The following is an 18,939-nucleotide window of genomic DNA, read 5'->3' on the forward strand; positions in this document are numbered from 1 at the left end:
AGCAACCATTCCACACCCGTTCCGTGCCTTCTATCGGATCGATCGATCGGAGCACATTCTTGATCTTAACCGGCGCATCAAGAGTATCGGAGAGCGAACCAACACAAACTGATCGCTCAGACGCATGCAAAACACACCCTCCCGCGAAACCCTACGGCATTTAAATTCCAACCCTCCGCGGAATCGTCACGATCGAGAGCGGAATGAACGGTTTTGACGGAGCGTGAGAGTGTACCACCCCAAAACCATCCCCCACACGTTCGAAAGAGACAGAACGAAGAAGGGGAAAAAAAGCAGAACAACCAAGTAGGCGCAGCGTGCAGAGTTGTTTTTGTGCGTGTCAGCCAGCCAACACAGCCCCATTGCTGTCGCTACGTTCGCCAACTTCGCAGCTTTCCGTGAACGCTCGCGCTAGTTGCACGGTGACAGTGAAGTAGTCAAGTTCTTGGTGCGCGCACAATATCGTCCGTCCGGGGGTGCGTTTCGTTATTGTTTTTTGTTTGTGTTATTATTTTTTTTATTCGACAGCCCCGCGCTACCACCGTAATACGCTCGGTGGATCGGTAATAGATCGTAATACCATCGCTATTGCCAACAAAGGAAAAGTCTGTTGCGCTTAATTGATTCCGGCCGAAGTTAAGCCAACCGCAGGGTGCTGGAAGTAGTTTCAGTGATAAACAGCGCGAATTCCGTGAATTCGAAGCAGATTTGTAGCCGTCGGGCTGTGCGTGCGTGTGTTATTTTGTGTGTGCGATATTGCGAAGCGAAGTGGAAGAAAGTGTGTGTTTACATTTGCGGCATCCGGTACTCTCATCTTCGCAAGAGCGGATCGTGAAATAGCGAAGAACGCGTCATCGTTGTGTCTTGCGGAACACAAATCAAACGCTGACGCATCACCGCATAACGCGTTTTCGTTTTGAGGTATGTTCAACAGATTTGGTTTCAACGTTTTTTTTATATTAGCAATTTTTCTGGTGGTTTATTATTGTGCCAAATGGGAATAAAATGTCTTCATGACAAGTAGCACCAACGCAGTAGGCTTTCTACTCCAAAGCTCAACATCCTTTGAAATGATCAGAGCAATGAACAAAAAATAATTAATTTTAAACAACTCTATTTGCAATAAAACAATTATTAAAATCAATTTCAACGTATAAACAGGATCGATTGCAATGTACAGTAAAGTATCCCTGAATCGCCATCAAAAACCTTCAACGTATAAATCCCCTTTTTCCCCTCCGGGTCAACGTCTCTTTCGACAGCAAAGCGACCATGACTCTGCTTTTGACAGTATCGTTATCGCTAGCAGATGACACCTCTCCCGAACGAAACACCTTCTGAAACTCAAAGACTTCCATCAGGAAGTCTACCGGCTTACCCCCTCTTTTAGCAAGAATTGCATTCTGACGGTGCCCTTTGGTTCAAAATTAGTTTACATACCGTTTGTCGCCTGTTTGCAGCGTTCAACACCCACGAGCCTCTTTTTTTGTTTCTGTTATTACGGTGGGTTGCTCGTCCTTGCACTGGCAGCCATCGCACTGGAGGTTCATCGGCACCGTCCGGGGACTGTTCCTTTCACACCGGAAGTCTTCGAGCGAGACAAGCGAACGTGCAAAAAAAAAGAAACAAAACACCTCCCAAACCCCTCACTTTAATGTCAGCTTCTCCCACGTCCAAACAAACAGCTGCCCCATAGTGAAGCTTGCTGTGTCGATAAGAGCCGGCCTATATTGGATGTTGTTGTTTATTTAAATGCTTTTTATTATCTTTATACCTTTTTTTTTGTTTTTTGGGATATAATCTCTCTCGTTTAATCGCTTTTGAAATTTTTGCTCACTAATCCGTGAGGCAGGATTTTAGTTTTTTAGATAAGAAAGAAGCTCCTTTTAATAACTTTTTTCACGCCTGTTACTGAATCTATAACGCTTTTGAAGTATTCTGATCACTTTGCCATGCAACAACTCGGACATTCAGCCCCAATGTAATATTGTTTCGTTTGCATATGATGTCAGACTTTCGTTTGTCCGGGTCCGATGGGGTGAGTTCCTTTTTTTGGCACGTTTCCCACTTACTGTCAGCCCATATAAGCGAGTCCGATTTATTGTAGAACACAAAACCCCATCCAACGGGATCCTTTGACTCCTCCGCATGATGTTGGGGAGGCGGTTGAGGGTTGGTAATTCAAGGAATAAATAATAAGAGAAGAAAAAAAACCATCCCAACCAAATTAAATATGAACAATCCATAAAATGCGATGAGATCTATCCGCATCAAAACAGCAAATGAAATAACCTTACTGTATTGTAAGTTTTTTTTTGCTCTCCTCTAAACCTCCCCGATCCCCTCCACCCCAAAAAAATATCTCGATGACACGATGCCCAGGTTCCAGTAACGCCCAAGCAAAATGGCGTTGGCGGTCGCCAGTTGCCTATTTCGGTATCGGCCGTCCGAATCCATAAACGGACTATAAAATCCCGCTGCCGTTGCTCGAAAACCTAATCGAACACCACCGACCACGATTTCGTCGTGCGCTCGAAAAAGTCACCATTTGGGAGCATTTGCCACCCTCGTCCCCCCACCCGTTGGGGCCGATGATTCACACACAATAATGTTTTTAACGTGACATCATTTGCATTCGAAGGTGTTGTAGATCTCCTCCTGTGTGTGTGTGTGTGTGCGATGGTGTATTTTTCGTTTTCTGTTTTTCATTTGCCGGCTTTCATCGAATTACGGACACTTAATTACAAACCCGAGGAGGTACCCGGCTACGTTTCTGTACCAAAAACGTCTCACGCAAACGCTTATGTAGGTTTGGATGTCAACTTCACCCTCCCTTGGAGGTTAGGAACCCCCGTTGTTCGAAATTTTCCGTGTCCTAATTATTTGACTCCCTTTTTCGGCCAAACGAGAATCTTCTAGCTTCCGAAATTTTCAAGGACAACCGCACCCTGCTGTGGTTGAAATCGGTGAAAGAGCACCGAGTTTCCGAGTTACGATTACCATTACCAAACGACGAACGTTCGACTAACACGCACCGTTTACCTCTTTTCAAACGCTTACAGCTTTGCGGCAAAGGTAAAGGACTGCGGAAAGGTAAGGAGGACTCGTCGCCTCCCCGGAAAACGCGAAACCCAACATGGACAGTCGCGGCCCAACGACAACGGTTCGAGCCGGTGCACCCACTGCCGTCGACGGTACGTCAAGGCTGGCACAGATGCAGGTAAGTGGTCCACGTGACCTCAAACGGGTTGGGTAGTTCTTCACAGCAGTAATAAATTCATAAACGTCAATAAACTGCCATTTGCTTATCGGTCCAAAACGTATCTATAGCTGGTGACAACGTGGAGAGAAAACACGGAAAAATGTGTTCCACTTTTGGGTGTTGTAGTAATGTTCCACATCCCCCATTTAATCTATTTAATGCACACTTTTAAAAATGAAAAATGAGGAAAAAGAATCAATTTCCATTTTTTGTTGGGAAATATTTCCATACTTTTACTACAAGAAATATTTTATAACAGAAAATGGTTTTAGTTTAGTATTATTAGGTAAATCTCTCTCTCTTTCTCTCGCTTCTTGGCTTAATGACCTCTAAGGTCATACCGGAAACTACTTATTATGGCTTATTATTAGACTTAAGTTTTACCACGTAGCTGGATAAATCAGTCCTTGCTACGAAGGAACCAGAGGTCCGAATGGGATTTGAAAGCCAGTCTTGTCGTGTGGAACTGGCGACGTTTATCACATACAGCACCTCCTCCTTCAAATTTTACTCAAATAATAAATCCTGCTTAGAGCATTCTCATTCCATTTTCCGCGTTGAAATTACGATAAGTAATTGAATAATTGAAGTTACGATAAATTACAACTACCTTAAAAGTTTCCTCCCAAAGAATTACACACTTAGCAACAGTTAAACGCAACCATCTTACCGTCCTTGGTTGGTCAGGTTAGATGGATCGACGATTCGGATCCTCCTACGTAACTACGCTCGTAGACCATTGCTCCCAGGCAAAGCATTCCGGTTCCGTTTGGAGAAAAAAAATAACGTTGCTTGGTCGCTCTCTCAGGCCGTAAGTGAAAACCGTCGCGCAAAAGAGCATGTAGCCCACCATAGTGCGCGCCCATGTTTTGCGGCGCCCGGGGGCTGACTCAACTTGTTGCCCGTTCACAAGTCCGACCTTCCATCCAAACGTCGGTTCGACACAATGCTTTGCAGCCGGTTGGTGCGGAGGTACCGGTCCGAACAAAATGCTACCGATGACTCACAGCTTCGGTGTTGATTCGAAGGTTTCGGGTGTTTCTTGTGTACAAAATCAACACAAAACTGAAGACAATATTAAATTTGATTCTGAAGAAAGTCTTTCGCTCCGGGAGGGGGAAAAAGTAATCAATTAAAATATTTGTTGATCAATCATATATAAGAACAGATCGATCAAATAGTCTTTAACGAAACGCTTGTTATGTCTACATGCTCTACTTAAAACAGAAACTCCCCAATAAGACTTAAAGTAAAAAAGTGCCAATAAAAAAAGGGAATGCAATCGCATCGCCTTCCAAGTAGAAGAGATTTTAAACACAAAATGCAACACTCTATTGCGAACGATCGACATCTCTACTCCGATGCTGGCCCGTGTAGGCGGAAGCGACAGATGCGGAAATGTGCGCTACACGCTTCTACGCCCTACAGCAGACACACTTCGCGCACGAATGCACATCAAAACTGGCTGTTTATTTCGTCTTTATTTCTGAATCGGAATTTTGTTTTTCGATGCATATTCTGTAATTGAAGTGGTTAGAATAAGGGGGGTTGTTGAGTTTCTGGTTGTTTCTTTCTAGCACGTATGTTTTTGTTTTTTTTTCATTTTATTTGTTTGAATGCTTTTAATGGTCAGGTTGAATAATAACAAACCGATGGATTGATTTTCGCTCGAACGAATCAATGTTCCGTGAAGATGATTGTTTGATGCGCCATTTTTCGGGTGACGTTTATTTTATCAATTTTTTTAACTTATCAAACCAAAATGTTTGTGATGTGATGTTAAGAGGCTCACTAAATTTCCCATGAAGAATGTTCTTCTTCTTTCAGACATCAACTACAAGCATAAAAAATTGATTGTTCTGCACTCGTGGAAAGCGTCTCCATCACACTGCGATGGAGAAAAGTTGAACAAATTCAAGTAACAGCTCGTAAACTGAAGCCAAAAGCTTATTAATGTCTGTGACATACTCCTAACGCAACATTGACCGTTGCTTTGAACGGTATTGCCACTCCAGTGATGCTACCAGCAAACACGCCCCACTCATCGGCATGGATTAATGTCTTGCAGTAAATCATATGCACTTTATCGCCCATATATTAAACCTCTGCCTTTCGATCGGTTTCCTTCCCCCCTTTTTTTTGCTCATTGGTACGCTTGCACTATTCCTTTTGTCGTCTGGACGTACAGTAATTTGCCCGTGAGGTGTGTGGACACTGTAGTCTGTAGAGACCATTTTATCCAACGCTTAATATAGCCTGAAAACGGTTTGCCACTTTCAACGATCCTTATTCCACTGACCTTGGTATCTGCTGCAGTGTAATTGTGTTTGTTACACACTTAAACATCGCGTACACGGCTCAGACTCATCATACCAGCAACCCCTTTTTCCCTGTTTCGTTCGATTACTTGATAAAATCAATTCCCTTACTATGTGTGATAAAACGCAAAGAAACAAAACCCTTCCCCCCACCAACACACACACACATCCATTTCTTCTTATAGATACGTTGAAAAGCACACATCACAAACGGCCAGATAGTCAACCATAACTGGCTAGCTAATGGAGCCACTTGGTGGCTAGTGAAGCATCTTCAACTTCCGGACGGGCAAGATTTTATCGCCCCATCAATTTGTCCAACCGATGGGAAAAAATGGAAGCAAACTATGGCGCTTCTTCTCCATGGCAATATTGCCATTTAATGGGGTAGTTCGATACACGCGAAGAGTTTATATGGTTTGATGCGGTGCCGTCCTCACGATTTTCTTAGTAACTGTCCTGGGGGGGTGGAGGGTTTTTATTGCGTTACTAAGATTACAAAACCATGCTACACTGGACGAGTGATTTCTTGCACGATATTATGAAAACATATTGATCAACGATATTTCATAAAGTTCTACTTCTGATGATGTACAAACTTGTCCATAAAACAATACAGGTAATATGATAACTCTATTCAACTATTTTCTAACTTCTTTATGTATGTATGATTATCATCGTTTGTGTAAATAATATGGATAATATTAATATTTCCTATTTAAGGTTGTTTTAAAATGTCATCTTAAGACGAACGAAACTATTTACACGCTGCCGGAACAGCCATTCAACTGAAGCAAGCTGTTTGTGGCCAAGGTTCATCGCGCAAGCAATATGACGCATCGTGCCATTCGTCAACAGTAACTTGATAATGACCGTCGGTAGCAAGAAAGGTTGAAGGGAATGGTGATACGCGGTTCGTCGCGCTATGCGCCGTAATCGACGCCATTCAACTCAATATGGTAAACGATGATCAATGGACGAAGTAAGGCATTTAAGCGCTGGTCACAAGGATGCCTTATATGAGAAATGCCATCGAATAGCTGAGCAATGTCATTGAAGCATTCATTTAGTTCGTAAAATTTTGCGGTTTTTTTATTCTGGACAAAGGCATCAAAAGAGCAACGAAAAAATTAAAAACTTTAACGTTGTATGCCATGCAGTTCAGGCGATGCCCACATTCGTTGCCTACTTGCTCACGAGTTTAATCCGGTTAAAAACAGATTGAAGTAAGTTTGGGCAGACATTCAGCCTGAAGCAACGTTACGAGTTGGACCCCTGTAGGAACACCTACACCTCTACGTTAGTCTAGTTTGTATCAAGTTTTGTAGCAAACTGGACCAGTCAAACGAGAAACAGTGGAGACATTACAAACTTTCCCGTAACGCTCCAGACGCTACATTTGAAGTTGTTTGCTTCGAATCGATTTCAAAATTACATCATTCTACATTGCAATAAGGTGTGCAGCGTAATGTTTATTACAGTAAAATATGAATCAACATTGATATCTATCTTGTTCAATGTTTTTCAATAAGTTTTTAATTAGACCTGAAAGCCCAACATAATTCAAAAGAGCAAAACTCAACATTCAATTCTGAGGTTACCTCTAAACCCTAAACTAATAGACTAAAACCCTCTTTACCCAAAAACAGTTCCTCATGAAATATCCTCTAAAACTCAATTTGATCCAGGGTAGCATATGGCGTGACAAGAGTTCCGGTACATCTGGTACATCTTCCCAAAACTAAATGCCTAATTAGTTCATATCACTCAAAAGCAGGCAAGATATCTGTCTTTTGTTAGAAAACTTCACTTTACCTCCTCAGCTTCAACTCCCATTCGTAATTCTCGATAGTCTTCATCTTGATTTTAGGCAGTTTTTGGTTATGATTAACTTTGCTCTATTCAACAGTTCGATAAGAACTCGTTCAAACCTTTTGGTTCAAACACACAACGGATCTTCGCATCCGGATCTTCGCGCCCGGAGATGTTACATTTGCAACATTCTGCCAGGAACAATCCCAACTGTGTGGAATTCATTAATATAATTATCACCTATGAAATATATCAACTAACAGAACATCTTCTCCATCAAGTTTACACAATACGTTCACGGACGCCCGTAGGAGGTCGTCATTAAAATAAATATGCTGCGTAAACTCTGAAGTGGATTCTATCCATATAGCATTTTCCCACCGACACCTTATCGTCATCAAACGAACGGAAAGTGTCGTCCCTTCAAGTAAATTGCATACTCTAAAGTGAGCAAAAGTGTCATTACTGTGACTTGTTAGCATCTCCGGGGGGAGCAAAATAATGAAGGTGCGAAAGCCATCACTGTGTTGTGTAGTAAATTGGAATTTGATACTCGGAGGACGCAACGACATCTGAAGAAAAGATCGTGTCAAAGACAACACCACTTATAAAAGCAATTGGATCATTCCAGTACAAAAATGGATGCGCTTACAATGCAAACTGATACGATGAATGATATCAATTACGTTTGTCCAATTAAAATAAAACAGGTGTGTAGACCATTTCGACGAAATCACGGAAATGGGTTGACCAATTAGTATGGGTTATGTTAACTATTTGCTATTCAAGAAGTTCTCCAATTAAATTAAAATAAATTTTTTAATGTTAATTCTTTTCGTATCTTGGAGTTTATTATTTTACAAACGCCTTTTGTTAGTACTAAATTCTACCTTCATTTTTTCCAATAAGTCAATCCATAACGATAGAATGTTTACTGTCCCAATCGTTACATGACACTGGAAGGTAATAATGGCTTGCCTGTCTGTCATACCAGTCAGTCTCAGATTAAAGATACCGTCGAACGAAGCAATCGATATTTAAATCGTACACAAAACCTCGTGTGTGAAGTTGCTTTCTTTTCACTCTGGCCACCTAACATGGATGCATTAATGATTCACGCATTGGTTTGCCGTTGGCCTTCAGTAGCATCGCACAGTTCAACGCTAGTCTCCTCCCGACCCTAGTCAACGGTCACAGTATGGAACTGTCCTTTGTCTATGCCAAATCGGCTGACATGTAGTTGTAATCGGTGGCGTTTACCAACTCCACAAGCTGCCCTCTAATCTCGCACCTTCGATAGGTGGGACATAACAAAAACTGGAGAGCGAAAAAAAGGTTACTCTTCCCAGCCATTCTGTGACCGTGAACAGGTGGCCCACGGCAGTATTGTACCGTGTGTCGTGAGTGCCACTATCGTACGCGTACGCGTCCCCTATGACGCGCCCATGCCCAAACGGTGGCACTGGGAATAAACCCGATCCATTGCTGACGCGCGGAACGATCGTTAGTGGTGCGGTAAGTGTCAGCTTGGATGATTCCTGGACGGGTCGTAGTTTGCTGGAAGCTCTGAGGCGTGTACCACTGCGGACGTTTGATGTAAGACTACTTTACTTACACATCAGTTTTATTTTCCCAAGTATATTTTGTGCAAAAATCCTTATCTATTAATTATAAACTAAAGATCGGATTGTTGGGGATGCTTTCCAAACAAAATCTCGTCCAAAATTGAACCACGAGCTTTTCGCGTAATAGTGTCAAAATTATGGTTTAACTGTGTCCTCTTTTCGTATTGGACATCTCACCTCATTAGAATAGACAAACGAAACTTAGACCGCACCTGTCGTAGTGGCATTCGTGCGCCTTTGACCACATTTTCCGAGCTAAAACCTGGTTTGTTCTTAACCAAAAAAAAAAATCTATTCTCGCCGAAGGCCATCTTCGGTTGTTGAACAGCGACGCTTAGACCCATTACTCATCCTACCTACCGGAGTGTCATCGTGAGTTCGTGTTTTGTTTTGTTCGTAAATAATGTCCTTTTTATGTTATTTGAAACACCAACAACCCTGGATCCCATCTCTTCCCACCAACTAATTGTGTCCCTCGCTCTACCGATGTCGCTTTCGATTTCTAGCTCCACGTGTACTCGTGTACATTTTATTTTATTAAACACGAAAAAAGCCACGCCTCGCACGCTTCCCTCAATGCTCGGCATACGCAGCCCCAAACGCCAAACAAAACCTGCGCCCGTTCTGCTGCTTCTTGTTGCATAAATTCCCCCAACACCGAATTCTCGGTTGCCTTGCCTTTACGGGAGGGAAGTTGCTATAAATAAATGTACCCCAGTTTTCGACAACCTGCGCCCGCGTACGGGAAAATGTGCAGCCTGAATGCCTTTCGGTTCGGCCGTGCCACGGGTGGCCCCTTCGCTCAACTCCGTATCGGCGTTGTAGTGTATGCAACCCGAAAAACCACCAGGGAAAAACGGAGCGTTTTGTTTTGATGCCGTTGCTCAGACGCGGATGTACCTTGCAGGAAAGCGTACGCGCCACACGTCGTGCGCCTGTTGGAGCACAGCACACAAAAGCCATCGAGTGATCCCGGCGCAGGTGAACATGAAGCTGAAATCGCTCGATTACGGTGATATTATCGAAAGTTTCACGAATCGATATGAAAATATAGTGAAAAAGGTATGAACCGTGGCCACTGTGCGTGTGTGTGAGGTGAAAAGTTGGTGAAACAAAATGGCGTTTGGCTTTAAGGATTTAGGGACAGCGGTGCAGACAGAGAGAAAGAGAGAGAGAGGGAGGGATTTCATTATGCTTGCTGCATAAACGTGTCCTAATTGTTTCGTGTCCAGAACCGTTCATTCACGAGCTGTGTCGTTCAAAACTGTTTTTCCTTTCCTTTTCTCTCGCCACAGATGCGCTTCCAGCAGCGCCAACAGCAGGAACGTGACCAGCGAAAGATAGAGCAGATTGCCACGAGAACGACCGCCACGACCGGTACGGTGGCCATTGCATCGTCGCACGGTGGCCGTACGGCGACGACGACAACATCGACCACGAGCAGCAGTGCCGTGAGTGCAACGGTAGAACTGTCCGAGCGTCTCAATGCCACCAGCCTGTCGTCCACGCTCGGTGCTGGCAAGGTTCGCCAAATGTTCGACGAACGTCGTCATCGGGTGGCCGGCATCGATAAAAGCTACCCACTGCAGCCGATCCAAACGACTTCCACGGTACCGGTAGCCCATGGTAACCACTCCGTCAACGGTAACGGTAACAGTAACGGCACCGGCAGCAACGGTAACGATGCTGGTGGCGGTGGCGCTTCCCTCGCTCGTGGTATGGCCAAGGCGGGTCTAAACAACAAACCACGTGTCCCACCAATATCGGCCAGTTCCCGGACCCGCTTGATGCAGCACCAATCTCAAGCGCGTGGGACGAACCTACGTCAGGACAGTCTCGTGGCCATGCAGGTGTGTACATGAGTGTGTGTTCGTGTGTGTGTGTGTGTGTAGAGTAAGAAGTGGATCAAAAGAAGAAAGTTTCTTCACAAACCAACTTTAACTGGGCTATGTGATGGGGGGTAACATCCCCCCAAAAGGCCACCCTTAACGATTTGGGCTTCTTGCGCCTTCCTTCCTTCTTTAAGGGAGTAGTACACTCTGAGCACCCAAAAAAAAAGGTGATTTTCGAGATAGTTTTCAATGGTAATTTTAAATTTTTATGTTATTTTGAAGTAAAAAATTGTTCGGCCAATTCCTTTTTGGAACGGAGTGTCTTAAGAACTTCGGGTAACGTTTACTATAAAGCTCTGAAAAGTGTACTACTCCCTTAAATCCCCTCCTATCCATGGACTGTCAATCAGCCAGAAACCCGAACTCTTGTCTAATGATCCACCATAGTAAATGCATCAAACAAGGGTACATTAGAGTCTGTAGACAAATTTGCCTAACCATCCATCCACGATCGCACGTTTCACAGGCCGCACGCAGTAACGGTGGAGACGCCGGGGCACTGATGATGGATCCAAACGGTGGCTATGATGACAACGATAATTTTCTGGAACTGGAAAAGTTTCCAGGTAAGTAACAATCGATATCCTGGCCAATTACACACCTATACCCTACCTTTTACCTTTTACCACGCAAACAAACCCGCGTCAGTTAGTACGGAAGAACCACACGTCATGTGCATGCCTTTCAAAAATCGATTATCGTATATCCTCCTTCTCGGTAGGGGCAGGAGATATAGTAAACCTTTTATACCTAGTTCGTTTGCCAGAAAGGGGTTACGGATTTTACATGCATTAGATCTTCAGAACGTAAAGGAACGTTTTTCAATCATTTACGACAGCCAGACGTTAGGACGTGTATCGTATTATTGAGTTATAAAAAAAGGAAATTTTGATTGATCGTTTATTTCACGAGAACGGGGTTTTGTTTGTCTTCCTTATTGCTAGCTTTGATTCTTTCCCTGTTAAATTGTATTCCTCATACCTTCACACAAATAAATCCTTTTGTTTTGTGTGCTTTTATTTCGTATCAAGTTTGTCTGGAAAACCAATTCCGATGTATTTTTTATTCCAACAATAGATGCAGCATCAATCGATGAAGATACGCTAGATTCTGCAGATCGTCTAAATGTCATCAACGGTAACGGAGCCACGTTAAAGATGGGAAAATCAAACGCATCCACGACGAAGAACTTACCCAGCAACAGTACCATTCAAAAGCCGATGAAAAAATCCCCGATTGCTGCGTCCAACAGTGTTGCAACGCGTTCACCAAACGGATCTGCCAAAGTAGGCGTTGTCTAGTATTTTAGTTAGACTTACCTAATAACGAATTATTTTTTAACACGCCTCTTTTTGTACTTCTTTTTCCAGTCCGGAGTGGTCACACCGCGGTCGGTGAAATCGAACGGACCATCGCGAACGGTCACCCAGCCAAGTCCCTCCGGTTCAGCAAGTTCGGTACGCCGCCCATCATCGGTAGCGAGCGGAAACAACATGCTTGCAGCCGCCAACGAACCCGTCCCGGACGGTTTGACCCGCTGTGACATCTGTAGCCGCAACTTTGCCACCGATCGTATCGACAAGCATCGACAAATCTGTCAGAAAACGAAGACGAAAAAGCGCAAAGTGTTCGACATCACCAAGCACCGTGTGCAGGGCACGGATGCGGAAAGTTTCGTGCTGAGAGGGAAAAAATCCACCTCGACCGGTGCTGCCACCGTGCATAGGAAACAATCTAGTCAGCTTTCAATGGGCAGCAGTAGTGTCGGTGGTGGCGCCGGTGGTAAACCGAGCAATTGGCGCAAAAAGCACGAAGAGTTTATCGCGACAATCCGTGCGGCTAAGGAGATGAAAGCGCATCTCGCCCGGGGTGGCAAATTGTCCGATCTGCCACCACCGCCACCGTCGGAAAATCCGGACTATGTACAGTGTCCGCACTGCAAGCGTCGCTTCAATCAGACGGCTGCCGAACGGCACATTCCGAAGTGTGCCACAATGTTGCACAACAAACCGAAACCGAAGGCATCGTCCACCATGCGGAAATACTGATCAGTTTGTGCGCAGCAGGTTGTCCCTGGAAACGAGTTTGCAATTGCTTATATTTTGCTAATGCATAATTTAATGCTTCATCTGTAAAATCTGGTTTGTTCCGAGGAAAAATTCGTTCTCTGGAACTGGATGCATTTTTTGGCAAACAAAATTAGAACAAACGTTGTCATTTAAATGAACGCAAGTAATGAACACGTGTACAAACTAACGAAAACCCCCGCTCTGAATAGCCTAACAGGAGAAGAAAATACATATATATCATAATACATATGAGACAATGCAAACGATAATCATTATCAGCCATATATATACACATATATTATTAGTAGCTCAACAAATATAACATCCAGCATTTAACAAGAAGAAAGAGGAGAACGAGATCACAAAACAGTTGTCACACACGGTGTATTAGACACGTGGCGATCCGAGAGACGAAACCTATATACTAAATATGGCTGTGTGAATGCGCTCTTCGTGTGTGTGAGTCTCTGCAAGTGTTTGTACGCGCGCGTGTATGTGTGCCTGTTGGAAAACTGGAAAATTCAAGTGACGAAAAATGGATGTATTTTTGAGCATTATGTGTATGAAATAAAAAACAAAAAAAAACACATCAACGATTAAACGAAACGTAAATTGTTTTTGGTAAAACATTTATTATTTTGTATTCTCTCTGTAGGAGGACAGTAACTTCGCCGGTTCTTCCTGGATAAGATCAACTCTCAAGTCGATCGTACTTAAATAGAAATGTAATGGGAGACAAGATGGACTAATAACGCTTAACATATACATCGTAGCTAATGAAATGGGGCTTGTCTAATAGATACTGCTCCCTGTTCTACTGCTGCTGCTGATTGCCGATGGTTTTTGTCTTTTCCATTCCTAGACCGTCTGAAGGTCTTTTTTGCGAAAAGGCGTCCGGTTCCAACGAATTTACGTATCCCCAACTTCATCTACAACACTGATTGCAACAGCTTGTTGAGGTTTTAATTATCCTTACAGTTTCCAACTACACTTGTTTCTAACTCCAATATTTGAAACAATAAATAGGAACGAGAAAGACAATGAATGTAGGGATAAATCAATGATTCACGTTGAAGAATTGATATGCGATAATATTTGTCTGTTCTGTTTCGCTTCTATAACATATTGACTATAACCCCGATAATGGGACCGAGGATCGCATCCTTTTCGCAACCTGGTTTTCTTTGCTATTTGCTAGTATGTATAAATATCATTATTTAATTTGTGTGTGTGTGTTTTACTCTCGCACCCTTTCGCAACACGCGGTGCATGTGCAAATGTGGAAGATAATACCTTGTGTTTGTCACCAGCAACCGGAACAGTAACCGTGATGTTGGCCATCTTACGTCTCCGGGTACCGACAGTAAGCATTCCCTTCGATCGATTCCAGCGGAATCCAATCCTCGGACAGTGGTAAACGATTCTTGTTCGTTTCGACTTCACGCAGCACACGCACAATGTTGCCGCCGACCAGCTTCTTGATGGCAACCGAACCCCACAACCGATCGCGTGCCAGTTCGGCCAACAGTAGGGGATAGTTTTTGGGCGATCCGCTCAGTCCTACATGATCGACACCGGCGATCGCTCGGATGTAGTTGATCGCCGTAATGGCATCCTTTAGTGACATCGGTTTATCGCCACATCGTTCCACGTTTAGCATTAGCACACCACCATTCTGGGACAGGGCGCTCAGGATGTGATCCGGCACGGCAGCTGTCGTTCCGTTGCAAGCCATCGATGAGGGCAGTGCGTTGGACAGTAGCAAGGGTGCTTTGGCGACATTCAGCGCAACCATCATGGCCGGTTCGGACAGTCGCGAGATTTCTACCAACATTCCCAAACGGTTCATTTCCTGAATTATAATCTGTAAGGCGAGAAAAGAACATTAAAGTGTTAAGTATACAAAAAGAAGGACACACTGTGCACCAGCAATACTTACCTCTCCAAAGTTCGTTAACGTCGATGGTAAGTTTTCGTCGAAGAAATCGTTCCGTATCGAGGCACTGGCCCACGGCGTTGTGCAACCCACGCCAGTCAGCGACACGAAACGCGCCCCAAGCGAATACATCGATCGCAGTACGGCCAAACTGGAGCCGAGCGTGTGACCACCCTCAAGCCCGAACAAAATCGCCAACTTACCCTCGGTGTGCGCCTGTTCCATTTCGTCCGCATTTTCGACTACCGCCATATCACGGTTCTTACCCACGAGCCTTCTCGCATCGTCCAGTCCTTCCAGCGTCAGCTGTACCGCGTCCAGATATTGAGCCGCACACGGTACGGCAATCGGCCACAGCAGAGCGCCCACCATGCCACTCTTTACTTCCGCGAAGCTTTTGCTAAAGTTTGCACCCATCGGTGGCGCCCAGTAACCTTCGACGAGCGGTGACTCCACCAGCAGCCGTCTGATAAACGCCAAACGCGCTTCCAGCAGTGAGGAAGACCGAAGCTGCAGTCCAAGCGGAATCCCCGCGGCTAACGCTACGCAAACGAGCAATCCCGACACGAGGGCAATTATTTTGCGACTCCTTCGATCCTTGGCCAGCTTCGGCGGTGGTGGCGAGATGCTTTCCTTCGTGTACGAATGGATGCTACCATTTTTTATCTTTTCCGGATATTTGGTAATCTCCGGCGGTAGCTCAATGTCCGCTATCTCGGTAAAGACGAAACAGTGCTGCTTACAGCCGGCCGGATGTTGATGCACCGGATGCAGCTCCATGAAGTCGTGATTTGGAATCGTTGTGGGATTCATGGTAGGATTTTTTTTTGGTACAGCAATTAAAAACACACTCACTCTTGGGTCAAAACTTTACCGACGGTATCCACGGTACATCAAGCAACGTTTCGATGGATCGTCACCGTAAGCCCAGAGCTCATCTTAATGTTTAAGCACTAAAGCACTTTTTGCACTAAGTGAGTAATCATTTACTTGTTACAATTTGGTGGTGAAAACGTAGAATAGAGTTCTTTTTCTGTTGGAGTTAGTTTCACGAACAAAACAGCCTTTGTGCTGATGTTGTGGGAATGTTGCAGGACATGCGCAGAATCGTGTGCCAATGTCCTGGCGGTTTTTGGGGAAGGAAATTGTTGGGGATTGTCAAACACACAGCAAAGGAAAGGATACCCATTTAAATGTACTGTTGGTATGATTTTGTATCGAATTCTAATTAGGCATTAGAATTAAAATCATTCCTCTTACAACAATGTTAATTAAGTTTCAGTGATTAAATCGTTATGCGGGAAGATCGAGAGAATTTATCGAGAGAAGTGCATATAATTTGTTTATCAACCTGATAAAATTTAAAAGATAAATGCGAAGAATCGACAACCCCAAACACCTTTAGAATGTCTTCGGTTCATTATGGAATTCTTGGCATCAGTAAGTTCATCAGTTCTTCGGAGGATCGGTCTTCCATGTGCATCGTTAAAAGCTCCTCAATGTCGTTATTTTCAATTCCTATGACTCCCAGCTGAGCCTAGTCTGGGCTTTATCTTTCAAACGAAAGCAACAAATGCATCCCTGGAAGCACTTTTCTTAAACCATTCTTTATTTTGTTGAACATTACGTTCGGAATTACATTACATTACTTACCTAACTGTTTCTCATTCTGATACCTCCTCAACCTTCTCACTGAGCAGAGCAATCATCTGTTTCACCGCATCGGCGGCCGGTATCATGTCCAAACCCTCCAGTATGTATGCCAAATTATCCAGACTAGCGTCCATATCATCGTCGAACCACAGCGTCAACAGATGGCAACATTGTTCCGCCACGGTGCCATGTTCCGACTCGAAGTACTGTATCTCGTCCGCACCGTAACCGAGTTTCGTTGCCAGCTTCTTCCAGTCTCGCCCAATGCTCGGTGCCAGCTCGGACAGCTGTTCCTTCGTCACCGCTAGCGTCTTGTGTGTATTTTTGTCCTCCGGTGTTAGCTGCTCCGTTTTCAACAGTTCCGTATCCATCTGTTCCTGCTCTTCCTCTCCCACCAGACCCTCGCCTTCCACTTCCGGCCCTTGTTCAGCGTTCGATGGAGCCGTCTCTTCCTGTATCGCATGCTCCAGCTTAATGTCCAGCTTGTCCTTTTGGATCTTCTTCCGTACGCTTTCCAAGTAGTCGGACACTTTGTACGACGGTGTGTTAAACAGCGTAAAGAAGTGAGGTGACTGACGGGCAAGCAGCCGCAATGCACGCCATTCGAACGATGGGTCTTGCTTTTCCTTCGGATTTTCCAGGTACGTTTCAAGCGACGGAAGGAAGTTCCGATCGGTACCTTTGCATGCCTGCAGATTATCTGGACAAAGGTTCCACAGGCGCGTAATCTCCGGATTGCCCATGTAAAACTTGCCCTGCCGGGTTGCATCACGGATTTGATCGCCTAACGGTTTGCGGGGTCGTTTTGCCGGTGGTCGACCACTGCCCGAGGTTGGAGTACTTCCTGCCGTTGCCGAACCACCACTACCGGCCGGTACCGTTGATGAACCCGTATCCTCTAGTACGGCTTCGGGACGTTTAAACTCTTTGCATCCTTCGTTCTTCCAGCTGTTCCAAAGTTCCTCACGCAAAAGCATGTGGCGCGCGGTGTTGGCAAACTTTTTACCATTCGGTGGCGATTCTTCGATCAACTGGTAGACCTGCGTTTCCGTTTCCTTCAACCAATCGGTCTGTGGCTGTGTGAGGACGTGTGTTTCGGCCTTAAATTTTACCGTCGAATTTAGGTACTGAAACAGGATGAGGAACTGCACCAGCACCGAGCGCCGAAAGTTGGAATCTGAAAGCTGTAGCGAAAGTAGCTTCGGGTTGGTGAGAAATTTGGCAAAAAAGTGTCCCGACTCTCGGATTTCATCCTCCTCCATCGGGCAGTGGGCGGCAGCGGTTGCATCGATCGCTTTCGAGGTTGTGCTGGAACCACGATGTTCCTCCAGCTTGAAGCTGCTAAACGCGGACAGTACACTTTTCGCATGCGTTTCAAACGTTTTCCACTGCACCTTGCTGTAGCATTGGTTGGGATTGCGGAAGAAGTCTTGCAATGCCCAAAACTTGCAGTACAAATTGTAGTCAATCTTCAGTTTGTTCTCTTCCGCTTCACCGTCCACTTCCGCTTCCGTACTACCGGACAGTTGCTCCACAATCATCTCATCCCCATCCATACCGTACTCGGTGATGTTCTCCAGATTGAATTCCGAAATTATGTTCAGACCGCTGCGCTCAGAGAATGGGAAAAATTTGGCAAGAAACAACAGTATCCGACCGCAGAAGACCGTGTTCTGGGAGCGGGAAAGCCTCCGCAGCAGATCGTTACACATCCGGAGCAGATTGTGCTTGCATGCGGTGAAGAAAAATTCCTCCTTCCAAATGGCCACATTGTTCTCGACGTACGTAAATATCTGTTCGGCCCGGTCCAGCGTGACTGCGTCAAAAATGTCACCAAGCAGTACGACCGGCATCGTAGCGACGGTCATATCCTTTCTGCACGAGTTTACCGCAAAGCTGATGAAACCCTCGATCGCCGGTATGTCCTCCGCCTTCGTAAGCAACATATCGCGAAACGCCTGATGAAGTGCCGTCTTTTTATCGTTATCACTGGCCCGCGCTGCATCGTAATCCGCTTTCAGCACTTCGATGTCGTTCACCGCGAAAGCACGCTCTAGCGATTCCTGCAAATGCGTACGGATAAAACGAGATTTGCTTTGAGAAACTAAACGTATGCGGAAAAGTGGCCGGTATAGAACTAGCACCCATTCACTTACAGTAAACGTTTTTAACAGCACGAGAAAATTAGAAGAACTTGAGCTCATTTTGTTTGCACCGCGCTTCGTTTCGCTATCGGAGGATGTTTGGCATGTAAACAACTTGAACCGAGAAACCAAGGTGCGTACAGTAAACACAAACCACACGTGTCAAAGCATCTTAAGCACCTTCTACACATGCGGCAAACACTAGGGGTAGAAAAGGCCTTTTTGTGC

At 44.8% G+C, this 18,939-nt stretch overlaps 3 protein-coding genes across 6 annotated transcripts; 1 reads left to right on the forward strand and 2 right to left on the reverse strand.

Annotated features, from left to right (window-relative positions):
- Nucleotides 1-909: 909 nt before the first annotated feature.
- LOC125765016 (zinc finger C2HC domain-containing protein 1C) lies at nt 910-13,590 on the forward strand. 4 transcript variants are annotated; one of them, XM_049429852.1, is made up of 6 exons: nt 910-921; nt 3,063-3,220; nt 10,313-10,867; nt 11,376-11,475; nt 11,987-12,195; nt 12,280-13,590. In XM_049429852.1, exons 2-6 carry the CDS (start codon nt 3,137-3,139, stop codon nt 12,955-12,957), a joined length of 1,626 nt encoding a protein of 541 aa, XP_049285809.1. In that variant the 5' UTR covers nt 910-921; nt 3,063-3,136; the 3' UTR covers nt 12,958-13,590. The 4 variants fall into 4 exon arrangements, with proteins under 4 accessions (XP_049285809.1, XP_049285808.1, XP_049285807.1 ...); XM_049429851.1 differs by lacking the exon at nt 910-921 and having other exon boundaries at nt 2,720-3,220; XM_049429850.1 differs by lacking the exons at nt 910-921; nt 3,063-3,220 and adding an exon at nt 8,775-8,988.
- LOC125765065 (dipeptidase 2) lies at nt 13,564-16,139 on the reverse strand. Its single transcript, XM_049429923.1, has 2 exons — nt 14,918-16,139; nt 13,564-14,842 (listed from the first exon to the last, which is right to left on the reverse strand). Exons 1-2 carry the CDS (start codon nt 15,725-15,727, stop codon nt 14,321-14,323), a joined length of 1,332 nt encoding a protein of 443 aa, XP_049285880.1. The 5' UTR covers nt 15,728-16,139; the 3' UTR covers nt 13,564-14,320.
- A 363-nt stretch (nt 16,140-16,502) lies between these two features.
- Nucleotides 16,503-18,853, reverse strand: LOC125764982 (THO complex subunit 1). Its single transcript, XM_049429783.1, has 2 exons — nt 18,724-18,853; nt 16,503-18,630 (listed from the first exon to the last, which is right to left on the reverse strand). The coding sequence occupies exons 1-2, from the start codon at nt 18,769-18,771 to the stop codon at nt 16,579-16,581; spliced, it is 2,100 nt and encodes a 699-aa protein (XP_049285740.1). The 5' UTR covers nt 18,772-18,853; the 3' UTR covers nt 16,503-16,578.
- Nucleotides 18,854-18,939: the final 86 nt, after the last annotated feature.

Source organism: Anopheles funestus, chromosome 2RL (genome assembly GCF_943734845.2).
Source record: "Anopheles funestus chromosome 2RL, idAnoFuneDA-416_04, whole genome shotgun sequence".
Lineage (NCBI taxonomy): Eukaryota > Metazoa > Arthropoda > Insecta > Diptera > Culicidae > Anopheles > Anopheles funestus.